This window comes from Conger conger, chromosome 6 (assembly GCF_963514075.1).
Source record: "Conger conger chromosome 6, fConCon1.1, whole genome shotgun sequence".
NCBI lineage: Eukaryota > Metazoa > Chordata > Actinopteri > Anguilliformes > Congridae > Conger > Conger conger.
In genome coordinates, this window is record NC_083765.1 from 5,617,619 (window position 1) to 5,632,114 (window position 14,496).

The window sequence follows — 14,496 nt, forward strand, 5'->3', positions numbered from 1 at the left end:
TGACGAGCTGGTCGGTGCCTTGCATGGCAGCCAATCGCCGTTGGTGTGTGCGTGGCTGTGGCTGGGTGAATGAGAAGCATCAATTGTACAGTGTTTTGGATAAAGGCGCTATATAAATGCCAACCATTTTTCATTTAGAGCTTTGTCTGCTGAATAGGAAGGGGCACTCTGTCCCTTGCTCCCTTCCCCCTCCCTGTTGCATTATGTATGACTAAATCATTAATCGGGGGAAAGAGGAAACTCATAAGTGATGAGTCAGCGCCAGGCACCATGTACTTCACAATTACCATGGTCACGTGGTCCGTATGGATTTCTCATAACGGGTGAGCTACTATCAGCTGTTAACCAGAATGGTCAGAATAATGGTAGGAGTAAAAAGCATTTCAGACACGTGTCACCAATCGGGAAGACGTACTCCACCCCATGCGAGGAGCTTGCTAGGATACCGTGAAGGGCCAAGGAGCACCTCCTGGGCCTGGGTCCGTACCTGGTCCGTACCTGGGTACAGTACCGTCTGTACCTGGGTCTGTATCTGGGTCTGTATCTGGGTCTGTACCTGGGTCTGTATCTGGTCCGTACCTGGGTACAGTACCGTCTGTATCTGGGTCTGTACCTGGGTCTGTACCTGGTCCGTACCTGGGTACAGTACCGTCTGTACCTGGGTCTGTACCTGGGTCTGTATCTGGGTCTGTAGCTGGGTCTGTACCTGGTCCGTACCTGGGTACAGTACCGTCTGTACCTGGGTCTGTACCTGGGTCTGTATCTGGGTCTGTACCTGGGTCTGTATCTGGGTCTCCCTACAGCACCGTCTGGGCTCGGGTCTCCCTACAGCACCGTTAGTTACCTGTTGAACCTCCAGAACATAGAGTAGACCAACAATCTATATATATATCATCTAGCTTCTCTAGCCATTTGGTTTCATTGGTTTCACACTTAATGAATTATAGTAGATGTTTTTGGTTTTTTTTTGTGTTTTTTTGCCCTCATTGTGTTCCTGACTTATCTCTGACAGTCTATTTACAATAATTTCTGTCATTTTGATTGGGTAATTGATATTAATGTTGATTGGGAGAAATTCTTATTTATGGAAAATGAATGCCTGAATAATAAAGGCGTTATTGCCTTTATTACATCAGTGTGCAATTTAAGACATTTGAAGTTTTTTTTTTTCAAAGCATTTAATTAAAATTAATGTAATTGTTGTATGCTAGTTTGCCATATTTTTCGCTGACTGCAGTGTTTTATAGTATTTTATCTTAGTAATATGTTTATTCACAATACAGCGAATTTTACTTGCAGATGAGCAATAATAAATAAATGTGAATGTAAAATTTGATAAAATAGCGCCAGATTAACGTTTCATAACGTGCAAGCATTTATTTTCATAATAACGTATCTCAACGAATACGGAATGAATAGCCGGTACAATTAGGATAAGCACATGCTAAGAAGTACAGTTCCTAACTTTTGGTGTTTTCCGGTTCTGTATGAAGGGGAATTCACAGATCTCTGACGCTTCAGCTGGCATTAGGACCCGACTGACAGCGAAGGCATCACCTTGATACTCTTGGTGCGGATAAAAAGGTCTCATGCCCATACTTGGAGAGATCACCTGCCCACTGACGTCAGCACTTCCCGAAACTACCTGCTTCGGTTAATTAGAACTGCTGTGCACACCGAGAGCAACTTCGAGCAAGGAATACTGTTCGGAAGAGACATACGGAACGGATTTATTTTTTATACGTTTTTATTATACATTTTAGAGACTTTACGGAAAGGATTTTAATCGGATGGGGCGGCTACGAAGTATAGAGTTAGGAGTAATTCTTCTCTTAATCCAGGTAAGACTTTGGCAATTTCTTAAGTAGTTATTTGGCCTATGCGAATTATGTGTTGTCTGTTAGAGAAAGAAATGTGTGAAATGAAATTCCATAAAAGATTTATATATATTCGCGAGGTAATATGGTTCATGGTTTTGGTAATAACCTACATTTAATAGGTTTCGCAAAACTTGAATTGAGTTTTTTTAATTCAAGTTTTATCCTGACAGCGGCGAACAGGGATAGTCTCTAGTATGATATTAACGTAGGCCTACTCATTATTAATTAGTTTTATCCACAGTTAAATGTATTGGATAACCAAAGGTACATAGTTTAAATTGACATATCGGTCTTTTTTTCTGAATTTCGTAGAGTACCTTGACTACATGTAGGCTATTAACTGGCCGAGAGATGTGTTTTTAATCGCTTTGGAATATCAGATCAGATTTTACTTTTATTTCCACAAACCCGTGTAATGGGATGTGTTATTTTTGTATATAATTCAGACGTTCAGGTCGGGATTTTGTGAAGAGGCAGCGCCATGCCAGCCAAGTTTCGATGCAGAAGTTTTTGTATTCCCGGTGCATAGAGAACGTCTTCACGTGGGAAGGAAACTAGGAAAAGGTAAGACCGCCTAATTATACTTTTTAAAAAATAAAAATAATAATAATAATAATAATAATTTTTTATTTTAACCTAGTTGGCTTCGAAGCGCGTCAGGAAACTCCCTTCTGGGGGAAAAAAGAAATGCTTGTTGGGCGTTTTCCTGGTGGCACCTAGCGTCGAATCGCGCAGTTGTTTACCTGCCACTTGTTGGGGTTATTTATACTGTAAGGTTTTGAATTGCGTTGTAGTATAAACACATTCGCTCTGTAGATGGCTTTCGTTAATCACAACGGACGGCTCGGCTGTGTTTGTTTATCTGCGTGTATTCCAGACAGCCTCCATTTGCGATAATCTGACCGTTGACAACGGCAGGCTGCATTTAGACAAAACCAGGAGGACAGGTGTTTAAATTGCCGTTTTAATTGCATGGTCTTGCCTTTGGCTAATACTGTAGTCGCTACCCTGGCCTGGCGGCTCAAAGTCGAGTCTGTTCACTTTTTAAAATAGGGCTTACAGGTGGCAGTGTTGACCATTTGAATTGAGGATTATTACATTTTTGGATACTGGCTGAATAGTTTACATTTGGATAAACTGCATACAACGACTGCTTATGTCAAGTTTATGAAAAATGGTCTCTGCTGTGTGTGTGTATATGTATGTATGTATGTATGTATGTATGTATGCATATATATATATATATATATATATGAAAAAAAACATTAATACAGCCTAATGATTAGCGAGATCTTGCTTCCCCTCCCGATAAGCAGCCCTGGAGATGGGCCTCACCCAGCCAGCAAACATGCCTGACTGTGCTGTTTGTTCCCCTTGAGTTGCATTGTCTTTTTGGCGGTTAGCATTGGAGGTAATGGACAGCTATCAGCGGCCTCACCTTGGCCGGGTGGGGGGGGGAAGTCAATCATTAAAGCGGAATGTTCACTACCACAAAGTGTGTGTGTGTGTGTGTGTGTGTGTGTGTGTGTGTGTGTGTGTGTGTGTGTGTGTGTGTGTGTGTGTGTGTGTGTGTGTGTGGGTCTTGTTCAGAGGACCTGCTCATTTATGACTTAAGTCGATTTTTATTTATACGTTTTTATTTGTTTGTTTGTTTGTTTGTTCTGCTGTAGCGAGGTGAAGTTTAGGTGTGCCAATTCAGGATAAGGAATTGCGGCACGGGCTGAATGATGTCATTGGTCATTGTCGAGTTGTGCTGCAAGTTCCTGTCCGTTTTGTAGCGTAGCAGGGCGTGGACTCAAGCTTGTACTTGCTGAGGGAGAAGAACTGGTTTCGACTTCGGAGCTTGGAGCCGGGAAGGGGCTGGGACTCCCAGGGTTCTTGGAAGGTGCTAGAAATGGCTGGCCATTGTTACATTCTGAAAGTTTTTTAAAATACTATTCTTTGTGCACAGCAGTTCTGTCCTTGGGAAGGGGGAAGGGTACAAGTCTGTAGCAAAATTTCTTCTTTTTTTTTTTTTTTGGTCTGGTTGGCAACCATTGTTCCTCCTCACTTTCACATTTTGATAATTTGCCGCGTGGTTGTGGCTAATCTGAGCTACTTCCCCCCTGTCTGGCACACCCTTTGGATTTAACATTCAGCTATTTGAGTACATTTGTTCAATGGAAAGTGAAACTTGATTTGTGCCTACATCTGAACTGGAGCTCAGGTGAACTTTGACCATTGCTTAATGGTTATATGTACTGTACAGTACAGGCAGGGGAAATTCACTGGACAGAACCGAAACAACAGACAAGTATGATCGTCAATTGCTTTTATATAGAGGCTGTCATTCCCAGTGCCAATGTTGGGTACTCCCCTAACCACCCCCAGAACATTGTTGGGCAATGCTATATTACATTGCATTATAGTCATTTAGCAGACCCTCTTATCTAGAGCAACGTACAGTAAAGTGCGAATCAGAACCGGGGATTGTGTGGCAAGGCAGCCATTTTGTGCTAGAGCACCACACGCATTAACCTGGATGACGAGGGACGTTTCAGAAGGCTGTGCTGGTTTTGCTGTTTCTTGGCTGTTTTTTGTGTGTGTGTGTGTGTGTGTGTGTGTGTGTGTGTGTGTGTGTGTGTGTGTGTGTGTGTGTGTGTGTGTGTGTGTGTGTGTGTGTGTGTGTGTGTGTGTGTGTGTGTGTGTGTGTGGGAGGAGTTGACTAAGAAAAAACTCATATAAATTAAATTGTTTTGCTGGAAAAACGCTGAGCTTATCAACAATTTACCAATCAACAAATTGACACCCAATATATAAAAAAGAAGAGGCATCATGTCGACGTTAATGATTAATACTGTATTATTAATTATTATTAATTATTATGATTAATACTGTAATTATGTATTAATTGTGAACGTTTTCTCTGTTAAGTTTCTTACCCCCTTTAGTATCTTAACTACGAAGATCCTCATTTAAAAAAAAAAAAAAAAAAAAAAATCCCTATTACATGTCATTTGGCTGGCACTTTTGTCCAAAGCAACTTACAGCTGATTAGACTAAGCAGGAGACGATCCTCCCCTGGAGCTATGCAGGGTTAAGGGCCTTGCTCAAGGGCCCCAACAGCTGTGCAGATTTTATTGTGGCTGCACCCCCGACCTTGCGTGTCCCAGTCATTTACCTTAACCGCTACGCTACAGGGTCATGTACCTTAACCGCTATGCTACAGGGTCATGTACCTTAACCATTACGCTACAGGGTCATGTACCTTAACCGCTACGCTGACCCTGAAGTAGACACACCGAGAGGACCATGTACAGGCAATAAGGAAGGAACCTATGTTCCTGTCACTTTACCTCCGCCTCCCATTGGCCTGTAGCGTAGCGGTTAAGGTACATGAGCCTGTAGCGTAGTGGTTAAGGTACATGACCCTGTAGCGTAGCGGTTAAGGTACATGACCCTGTAGCGTTGTGGTTAAGGTACATGACCCTGTAGCGTAGTGGTTAAGGTACATGAGCCTGTAGCGTAGTGGTTAAGGTACATGACCCTGTAGCGTTGTGGTTAAGGTACATGACCCTGTAGCGTAGTGGTTAAGGTACTTGACCCTGTAGCGTAGTGGTTAAGGTACATGAACCTGTAGCGTAGTGGTTAAGGTGCATGACCCTGTAGCGTAGTGGTTAAGGTACATGAGCCTGTAGCGTAGTGGTTAAGGTACATGACCCTGTAGCGTAGTGGTTAAGGTACGTGACTGGGAACCGCAAGGTTTGATCCCCGGTGCAGCCACAATAAGATGACCCGGAAAAGCTGAAACTCTGAACCCTTGTCTTGTGTTCCTCTTTTTCTCTCACCCACAAATTTATTGAGTGTATTGCAAAAACAAAGGAATTGGCCTTGTTGTACTGTTCCAATACTTTTCGAAGGGACTGTATATATACTTCACCCCCATGTGAGGGCTCCAGTTGCAGGTGTGATCCATTTAAACACCATTTTGCTGCTAGAAGGTCACCCTTACCCCACTGCAAGAATGAACACTTGAAATGCGATTCATCTCAATTGCAGCAGACTGCTTTCAAATGAAGTTTCCGACATGTGCATTGCCAGCACACAATGGCATTATTAATTCATCGTACTTTAAAAAAAAACAATAGCACTCTGTTCCTCCCTGTTTAAGCAGTAATGGACTGTTACTGTTTTTATTTTTTTATTTTTTTTGTGGGAACTTGGATAAGTTCATAAAGGCATGCAAGGTCTTTAATAACCAGTCCAAAGGCTTAATGCCAATAGTGTAATGCTAAGCACTTACGTTTAAGGGACATAACAGTGCGGTTTTTGTATTTATGTACAAATTTGCTACGATTTAACATTCACAATTTTAAAAGCAGCTTGCATTTATTCCCCTTGGTGTAAAAAGGTCCAATATTAAATATGTAATACTCGCATATTACTCTGATGGATAATGTCCAGAATATGGTTCACTGCATGAAAAAAATGACAATCCTCTTTGACAGGATCATAATGTTTATGTTCTTTACTAGTGTGCGTGTGTGTGTGTGTATATGTGTGTGTGTGTATGTGTGCGTGTGCGCGTGTGTTAATAAAGTGTTTTGATTTCTTCTGTTTTGTTTCTCGTTCCAGTTCGCTTTGATGACTGCGGCCGTCCACAGAAGCTCTTTCAGGCAAAAAACAGTTCGCACATTAAAGTGGAGCCGGACGGGACTGTGCGTGTCAGTCGGCCCGTCACGCTGCACGGAGCAGAGAGGAACTTCACAATCCGCATTTATGGCTCAAAGAGCCAACGGAAGTCGGCCACGATCAGACTGGCTCGCGTATCCACACACGGTGGCCATCATGGGATTCACCACCCCAACCCACCCCATCAACACCAGCATGAGCATCAGCACCCTGAACAGGTAATATTATTTCCGCCCCCAAAGGTACTTTCCTTCCCTCAGTGGCACAGATTATGTGCACATACTTCTAGCTCCTGCCTTCCACGCTTCACTGAGGGAAGGACAGTACCTTAGGCTTCTCGTGCGGGCTAAAAATGGGGAACCACAGCGCCGTCTGCTGTTGGGAGGGGGTGGCTGCATGCAGGCGGCACCTCCTTGTTCACTCTGAGGAGAACTCTTGTCATAGACTCAACTGAACACGCGTTGAAACCGGAGGCGGCGTGTGCGGCTACGCCTTATAACTTACAGTTGATTAGACTAAGCAGGAGAAGCAATGCAGGGTTAAGGGCCTGGCTCAAGGGCTTGAACCACCAACCTTACGGGTCCCGGTCATGTAGCATAGCCACTAGGCTGCGGGCTGCCCCCTAAACTGGCGACGCTTATCAAAATTAATCTCTTATAATCAATGAAAAGATCCAGGAATCTTTATATTGAAAAAAAAAACAAACAAAAAAAACGACTGCGGAAATGGAGACCTTGAGTGTCTTGGCACTGCTGATTAATGGTAATATGTGGGGGGAATGGACAGTGCTTAATGCTAAAGGCCAGGATTACCTGAAATGCCATTAACTTATGTAGTCAATCTGTTGAGCTTCGTTTATGTATCTGCATCATTCATGTTAGCTACATTAGTTTGTCCCAATTCTTATTGAAATAAAAAAGACAGTTAATTAATTTGTTAATGGTTAACTAATCATACATTTATCCTATGTTTGGTAATGTATAAATATCATATAACAAATACATTAGTTAGTAGTTAACAAATGCATTAACAAAAGAACTTGATTTCATGCTTAATGCATGTGTACTGTATGTCAATTAATTCATGTTATAAACGACATTAGTTAATTCCAATTCATCTTGGAATTAAAAAAGTTGAATGTGTTAAAAAGTATGTGTTTATCCTCTGTTTGATAATGTATACATATTAATTTATCTAATACAGTAGTAGTTAGCTTTTCATTAGTTGATGTAGTTATCAAGTAATTCATGTTAACTACATTAGTTAATGCTATTACATTACATGAATGGCATTTGGCAGACGCTCTTATCCAGAGGCATGTACGATTGATTAGACTAAGCAATGCAGGGTTAAGGGCCTTGCTCAAGGGCCCAGCGGCTGTGCGGATCTTATTGTGGCTACAGCAGGGATTGAACCAGCGACTTTGTGGGTCCCAGTCATGTACCTTAACCACTACGCTACAGGCTGCCGCTAATGCCAGTTTGTGTACTGATGGTCCTTTCCTTCCTCAGCACTCTGCAGCTCTTCCAGTGCTGATGTTTCCACGCTCTTCCAAAGGGCTGAAGAGGCAGAAGAGGGACTGGGTCATTCCCCCCATCAACTTCCCAGAGAACGACAGAGGCCCCTTCCCCAAACAGATGGTGCAGGTAGGTGCCCGGCGCTTTGGTTTGCCCATTTCAGTTTGGTTACAACTCAGTCAGGTTTTACTGACCGACGCCTGGTTGTTTTTGTGTTCACAGATCAGATCCAGCAGGGATAAGGAAGTGCCGGTGCAATACAAAATCACTGGGCCTGGGGCAGATCAGCCCCCTGTTCAGCTCTTCAAAATTGACCGAGACTCTGGCTGGCTCAGTGTCACACAGCCTTTGGACCGAGAGACGCAAGATAAATATAAAGTGAGTTGTTGGGTTTTTTTCCCAGGAACATTAATTTTTTTTTTGTGTTTGGTTGAGTCCCAGCTGCAACTTCAGGCCAGTGTAGTCCATCTATTCAGGAAGGCTGGGGATCACATGCTTGTGTCAGTCAATCACTTCTTTGATCAGGGTTTTTAGCAGCTATTGGTCAATGATCAATGATAGAATCGAGGGTACATTTCTGCACGACACACGTGTCTGTAAAACTGTTGTATCGTCTGTCTTCAAATGTCATTTTATGTTTCGTTTTTTTGTTTAATACCCTCGATTTGTAATCTTTTTCTCTCTCCTTGGTACCCTCTTCCCCCTCTCTAGCTCTTTGCTCACGCTGAAGCAGTGGGTGAAACTATTGCGGCCGAGGATCCCATGGAAATTAGCATCTTTGTCATCGATCAGAACGACGAGAAACCCAAATTCACTGAAGAAACCTTTCTTGGCGAGTTAGCTGAAGGATCCAAAGCAGGTAGGCTCATCTCAGGGCAAATGTCAGTATGGTACAACAGAAGCATAGTCTTTGACAGCAGTAGCAATATTCACTAGCTGGGTTGACTGCTCAAGATCCATTAACACAAACGGCCATGGTGGTGTTGTTCTGTTGAATTAGATACATTTTTGTTTAATTGTTCATGCTGATATTAATTTGTGTTCACTAATTTTCCCTCTTAAGGTTTTGAATTCATGAAGGTGACCGCTGTTGATCTAGATGCACCTGGTTCAGCTAATGCTGACATTAGATACAAAATTGTGAGCCAAGACCCAGAGAGTCCATCACAAGAGATGTTCTTTATTAACCCTATAACTGGAGGGATCCAACTTAAAACAGAGGGGCTGGACAGAGAGGTATGCGATCCACTTATAACAGGATCTATATGAAAAAAACGACAATGATTTTAAGAAAATGTAAAAAAGCAAATCCAGTGAGAGAACCATTGTGCTTTTCCTTTTGCAGAACTTTCCTAAATATACATTGGTAATTAGCGCTGCTGATATGGAGGGGAACGGCCTCTCAACCACCTGCAAAGCAAGCATCACAGTAACCGACAGCAACGACAACGCTCCTCAGTTTGACCCAAATTCAGTAAGTGAGCTTTAACTGGGACTTTTCAGTTATGTGAAGTGTGCTATTCAAGTCTTTCCTATCCACAGTGTGGTGGGTTGTGCAGTTTCTGTTAATGTTAAAGAAGCATCCTTTAAGTTGAATTGTGTCTTCTACCTTGTGTAACACACATTCTGTAAACTTTCTCTTCCATAGTACACAGTGACTGTGCCTGAGAATGCAGTGGGTGCCGTAGTGGTGAAAATGCCAGTGACTGATGGGGATGAACCTCACACACTAGCCTGGTCAACTAAATACAAGATTATTGAAGGAGACAATGGAGGGTTCTTCAATGTTACCACTGGACCCAGCAAGCTGGAGGGCATTATTACTACAGTCAAGGTGAATATCCATGCTCTGGAGACCAAACATTTCAAAGGATCTCTGATCCACATAATAGTTAATCTGCTTCAGCACCAAACATTCGTCAGACCGTTGCCAAATTTTAAATTTATTTATTCATTATTAATTGTATATAATTGTGTATAAATGTTCTGTCCCCAATCAGGGCCTTGATTTTGAGAAGAACGCAAAGTACACCTTGTTGGTCACCGTGGAGAACGATGCCCCTTTTGTCACCAATATGCTAACCTCCACTGCCACAGTTATTGTGAACGTGAAGGATGTGAACGAGGCCCCAGTGTTTAATCCAGCCGAGAAGGTGGTCATTAAACCAGAGAACCTGGAAACTGGTGCTGACATAATTGCATATACAGCAACTGACCCTGACACGGCAAGAAATCAGAAAGTGTGGTAAGGGAATGTTTTTGAGAATACAACATATTTTAACATCGTTCATATGGAATAATCAGGGTCATTCATTTGTTTACCGCAGCTTTGCTTCATTAACATGCGTTCATATGACTCCACAAATGCTGCCTGCTGTCATGAGACATTTCCCTGATCTCCTTCACCATTCTAATTTTGAATATAACTGCTCTTGACTTTATTAAATTGGAAATTAATCCACTTGCAGTTAGGGTTGGGTATCGTCTGGATTTTATCGATTCCGGTTCGGCTTATCGGTTCCCCTTTCCAATAACAATATGGCTGAAAGTGTCATTTTTAGTCGGCGCAAAAAACCCCCCAAAAAAACCTTTATTCTTTAAAGTGTTTACCCTACAGCCAAGGGTATTGTTTTATTCAAATGACCAAACTCAAGGTCTTTTTAACAAATTAAATGTAATAAAAATACATTGACTCAAATTTCCACAAAGTCAAAAATGTGGCTAGATAACATCGCGAAGAAACTTATGACTAAAAAGATATCTGTTTTTTTAAATCCCCAAAATATAAAGATAATCATTAATCACCTTATCAAATATAATTTCAGCTATTCTCATATATTTACATGCTCCTACTCTCATCTCATCTCCTTCTTCTTCATTTTAACTGTTGTATTTTCTCCTGCTCTGCATTTTGCCTGGTCGCCATTTTCCCTCACAAAATGAAGCCACACTTTTAGCCGTTTACCGCGTTCCATCTTCATCCTATGGAAACGGAAATACTGTAGCCGTGCAGGAAATGAACAAATCCACACGCTGTTGACGTATGACCTAGCCTACGTTGTCGATGGTAGACGGGTACTGGACAGATGTGTATGTTTTCAATAGGGCTGTTACGCTTACATTCAAACTCAATTTTAAAGTCATATCAGTATATATATATTAATTGCCATGTTTCAACGTGAAAGCGAACATTTGTTTATGTTTATTTGTTTATGTAAAACAAATGTTCGCTTTCACGTTGAAATATGGCAATTAATGAAGGCCTACATATATATATACTGATATTGATATAAAATAAAATATGATATCGTAGATTATTTAGTTGCCAAAACTAAGTAAACCCCCCCCCCCCCCCCCAAAAAAAAACCTAATCAGTAGCATAGGTTTTTTTTGGGGGGGGTAACGGTTGACTTAGTTTTACCACAAGCTGTGTGCGCTTACCACTAAAGTGTAGCTAATGCTTAGTTTACCTGAAAGCGATATAGGGTCTTGCACGGTATCAGGCCTGGTCTTGAAATCCCCCAGAGTTTCTGCCTCTAATGACCTGGCAAGTTATTGCACTTTGTGTGGGGGAAAAATACAAACTAGTGGTTGAGAGAACAGAAACAAGCAATTGAGAATTTTTTTCCCTGTAGGTATAAATCGGGCGATGATCCAGCTGGATGGCTGAACGTCAATAAAGAGACTGGACTTATCAAAGTGAGGAGCCCCATGGATAGAGAATCTCCCTTTGTCATAGGGGGCAGATACCGGGCCCTCATCCTGGCCATTGATGACGGTATAGTCTTTTTTTTTCTTTAACCATTGATGCTTCCTTGTATCCATTCAGTACTGTGAACTAAGACCTGCCTCTTTTTTTCATAGATGATGTCCCTGCAACGGGAACCGGGACTCTGCTGATTGAGCTGGAAGATGTAAATGACAACGCTCCCACAATCGAGGAGAGGGTGATCACAATCTGTAACCAAGAATCTCAGCCCGTGACGCTGTCCGTCACTGACCGAGACGGGCCTGGATTCACCTCCCCTTTCCGGGTGGATCTACAGGGAATGAACGCGAACAACTGGACAGCTCGCATGAATGGCACAAGTAAGCAAGCCTGTTTACCAGATTTAGCTTTAGCGCCATCATACTTTTCTGACAGTCTGTCGGCATATGCTCCAAGATCAACACTTAGTCAGCTGCTGGCTTATCTTAGGTTTCCTTGATGAAACATTAAGTATTTGGTGAAGTAACTCTATTTTTCATGCTTCATGCTTGGAATGCACTACCTTAAGAAAAGACTCATTAAAAAAATTAAATAAACTCTTGCAACAACCTTTTACTTTACTTTTAAGGGAACATGCTTTCATTTTACGTTTTAATTATGTTTTAGTTGTATGTGTGTTATTTAGCAATTCTGTGCTGTGTAAATATTTTTTAAAAGCATTTGCCTATTTAAATAAAGCTGTTATCTGAATTGCTGTTCATGACATTCACATATCTACCAATAACAGAAAGTTGACTATTTTGGGTAGCCTGTAGCGTAGTGGTTAAGGTACATGACTGGGACCCTGAAGGTTGGTGGTGTAACCACAATAAGATCTGTGCAGCTGTTGGGCCCTTGAGCAAGACCCCTTAACCTCATATTGCTCCAGGGGGGGATTGGCCCCTGCTCAGTCTAATCAACTGTAAGTCGCTTTAGATAAAAGCGTCAGCTAAATAATGTAATGTTTTATTTACTTGTTCCAGAGACGGGCATAATACTAGGACTGAAAATCTTTTTGGACCAGGCTGACTACAACGTTGTACTCCGTGTATATGACAACAACGGAATGTTCCAAGATAACACTGTCCTTGCAAAAGTGTGCGACTGCAAAGGAAATGACTACTCGTGCGCCAATAAGGCTGTGGCCGGTGTAGGCCTGCCAGGAATTCTGGGAATTTTGGGAGCGATCCTGCTTTTACTCTGTGAGTAATTCAAAATTTTCTCTTCATTTGTACTTGGAACACACTTAGTCTGCAGTATGAAATCATCAGAGGTTTTTGGAGCGCATGTATGCAAATGTATCCTCTCAAATTGGCAGAGGATGTCGCACCAAGTAAATGGGGCCAACAATTATGATTGGACCTTCCAAATTAGGTGTTAAAATGTATTCTTGCTATTTCTCACAATGTCCTGTAAGAGGCTAAATAAAGCCTCCAAACACAAAACCAACTAATTAAGAAAGACTAACAGCTTGTCAAAATGTTGGGAGTGGTGTGCCCACGTAACAGCATGCACTGCACTGACGTAGAAACGTGCGGACCGAATAAAACATTTTTTCTAATCAACTGTACGTCGCTCTGGATAAGCGTGTCTGCCAAATGCCAATAATATAATATAATATAATAACATATAATAATAATAATAATGATATAATATAAAATAATAAAATGGCCGTGGTGTTTGTATGGTGTTACTGGCGGTATAAAATGGCTGTGATGTTAATGGCGGTATAAAATGGCGGTGGTGTTACTGGCGGTATAAAATGGCGGTGGTGTTAATGGCGGTATAAAATGGCGGTGGTGTTACTGGCGGTATAAAATGGAGGTGGTGTTAATGGCGGTATAAAATGGAGGTGGTGTTAATGGCGGTATAAAAAGTCTGTGGTGTTAATGGCGGTATAAAATGGCCGTGGTGTTTATGGCGGTATGTTTTTCTGACTCACAGTGCTGGGGCTGCTGCTCCTCATGTTCATGAGGAGGAGGAGCAGACCGGAGAAGGGGGATCCTCTCCTCCCTGAGGACGTTCGGGACAACCTCTACTACTACGACGAGGAGGGCGGCGGGGAGGAGGACCAGGTGGGTGTTGCAGCGTCGCTGTGTCTAAAACTGCCTACTCGCCCACTACTCCATACGTAAATGCACGGAGTACGCTGGACGAGCGCGTCCGTGTGAGTAGGTGAAAACTCTCTAAATGCAGTGCTGCTGCATTTTTACCAGGGTTTCACTTGGGTGTGGGCTATCCTCAAAATATCCTCCGCGCTACGTTACAATGGGATAGCGGAAGTGTCTTCGGAAGTTCTCGGCCCATTGTCTAGGCCCATTGTCCTTAGTCCTTTCTGTCGAGTGTATTCACAATCTTTGTTTTTTTTCTTCACGCCGGTCGATCTCCCGGTAGCCGCCGCGTGGGAAGCGGCGGTTCTCGTAAACGGACGTTTTTTTTTTTTCTTTCGCGCGCGGGATTTCGCTGACCCTCGTTTTCGCCTGTTCTCCGTTCAGGACTACGACCTGAGCCAGCTGCACCGCGGACTGGACAACCGGCCCGAGATCATCCGCGATGACGTGCTGCCCACGTTCCTGACCGCCGACGTTCCGCATTACCGGCCCCGACCCGCCAACCCTGAGGACCTTGGAAACTTCATCGATGACGTGAGTTTTCGTTTGTGTTCTGTGACTTCTGTACA

The 14,496-nt window shown here is 42.5% G+C and overlaps 1 protein-coding gene across 2 annotated transcripts in view; it reads left to right on the forward strand.

Annotated features, from left to right (window-relative positions):
* LOC133130453 (B-cadherin-like) overlaps window positions 1-14,496 on the forward strand; it is a 44,636-nt gene that overhangs the window by 29,313 nt on the left and 827 nt on the right. Inside the window, exons 1-15 of one of the 2 annotated variants that reach the window (XM_061245058.1) lie at window positions 1,650-1,841; window positions 2,327-2,444; window positions 6,495-6,769; window positions 8,063-8,197; window positions 8,291-8,446; window positions 8,780-8,927; window positions 9,132-9,304; window positions 9,414-9,542; window positions 9,717-9,902; window positions 10,069-10,313; window positions 11,704-11,846; window positions 11,933-12,157; window positions 12,800-13,018; window positions 13,761-13,891; window positions 14,312-14,461. In XM_061245058.1, the coding sequence (XP_061101042.1) occupies window positions 1,791-1,841; window positions 2,327-2,444; window positions 6,495-6,769; window positions 8,063-8,197; window positions 8,291-8,446; window positions 8,780-8,927; window positions 9,132-9,304; window positions 9,414-9,542; window positions 9,717-9,902; window positions 10,069-10,313; window positions 11,704-11,846; window positions 11,933-12,157; window positions 12,800-13,018; window positions 13,761-13,891; window positions 14,312-14,461 (2,484 nt within the window). In that variant the 5' untranslated portion in view covers window positions 1,650-1,790. Of the gene's footprint in view, window positions 1-1,649; window positions 1,842-2,326; window positions 2,445-6,494; window positions 6,770-8,062; window positions 8,198-8,290; window positions 8,447-8,779; window positions 8,928-9,131; window positions 9,305-9,413; window positions 9,543-9,716; window positions 9,903-10,068; window positions 10,314-11,703; window positions 11,847-11,932; window positions 12,158-12,799; window positions 13,019-13,760; window positions 13,892-14,311; window positions 14,462-14,496 lie in introns of those variants that run through there. The other variant, XM_061245060.1, reaches the window with a different exon arrangement.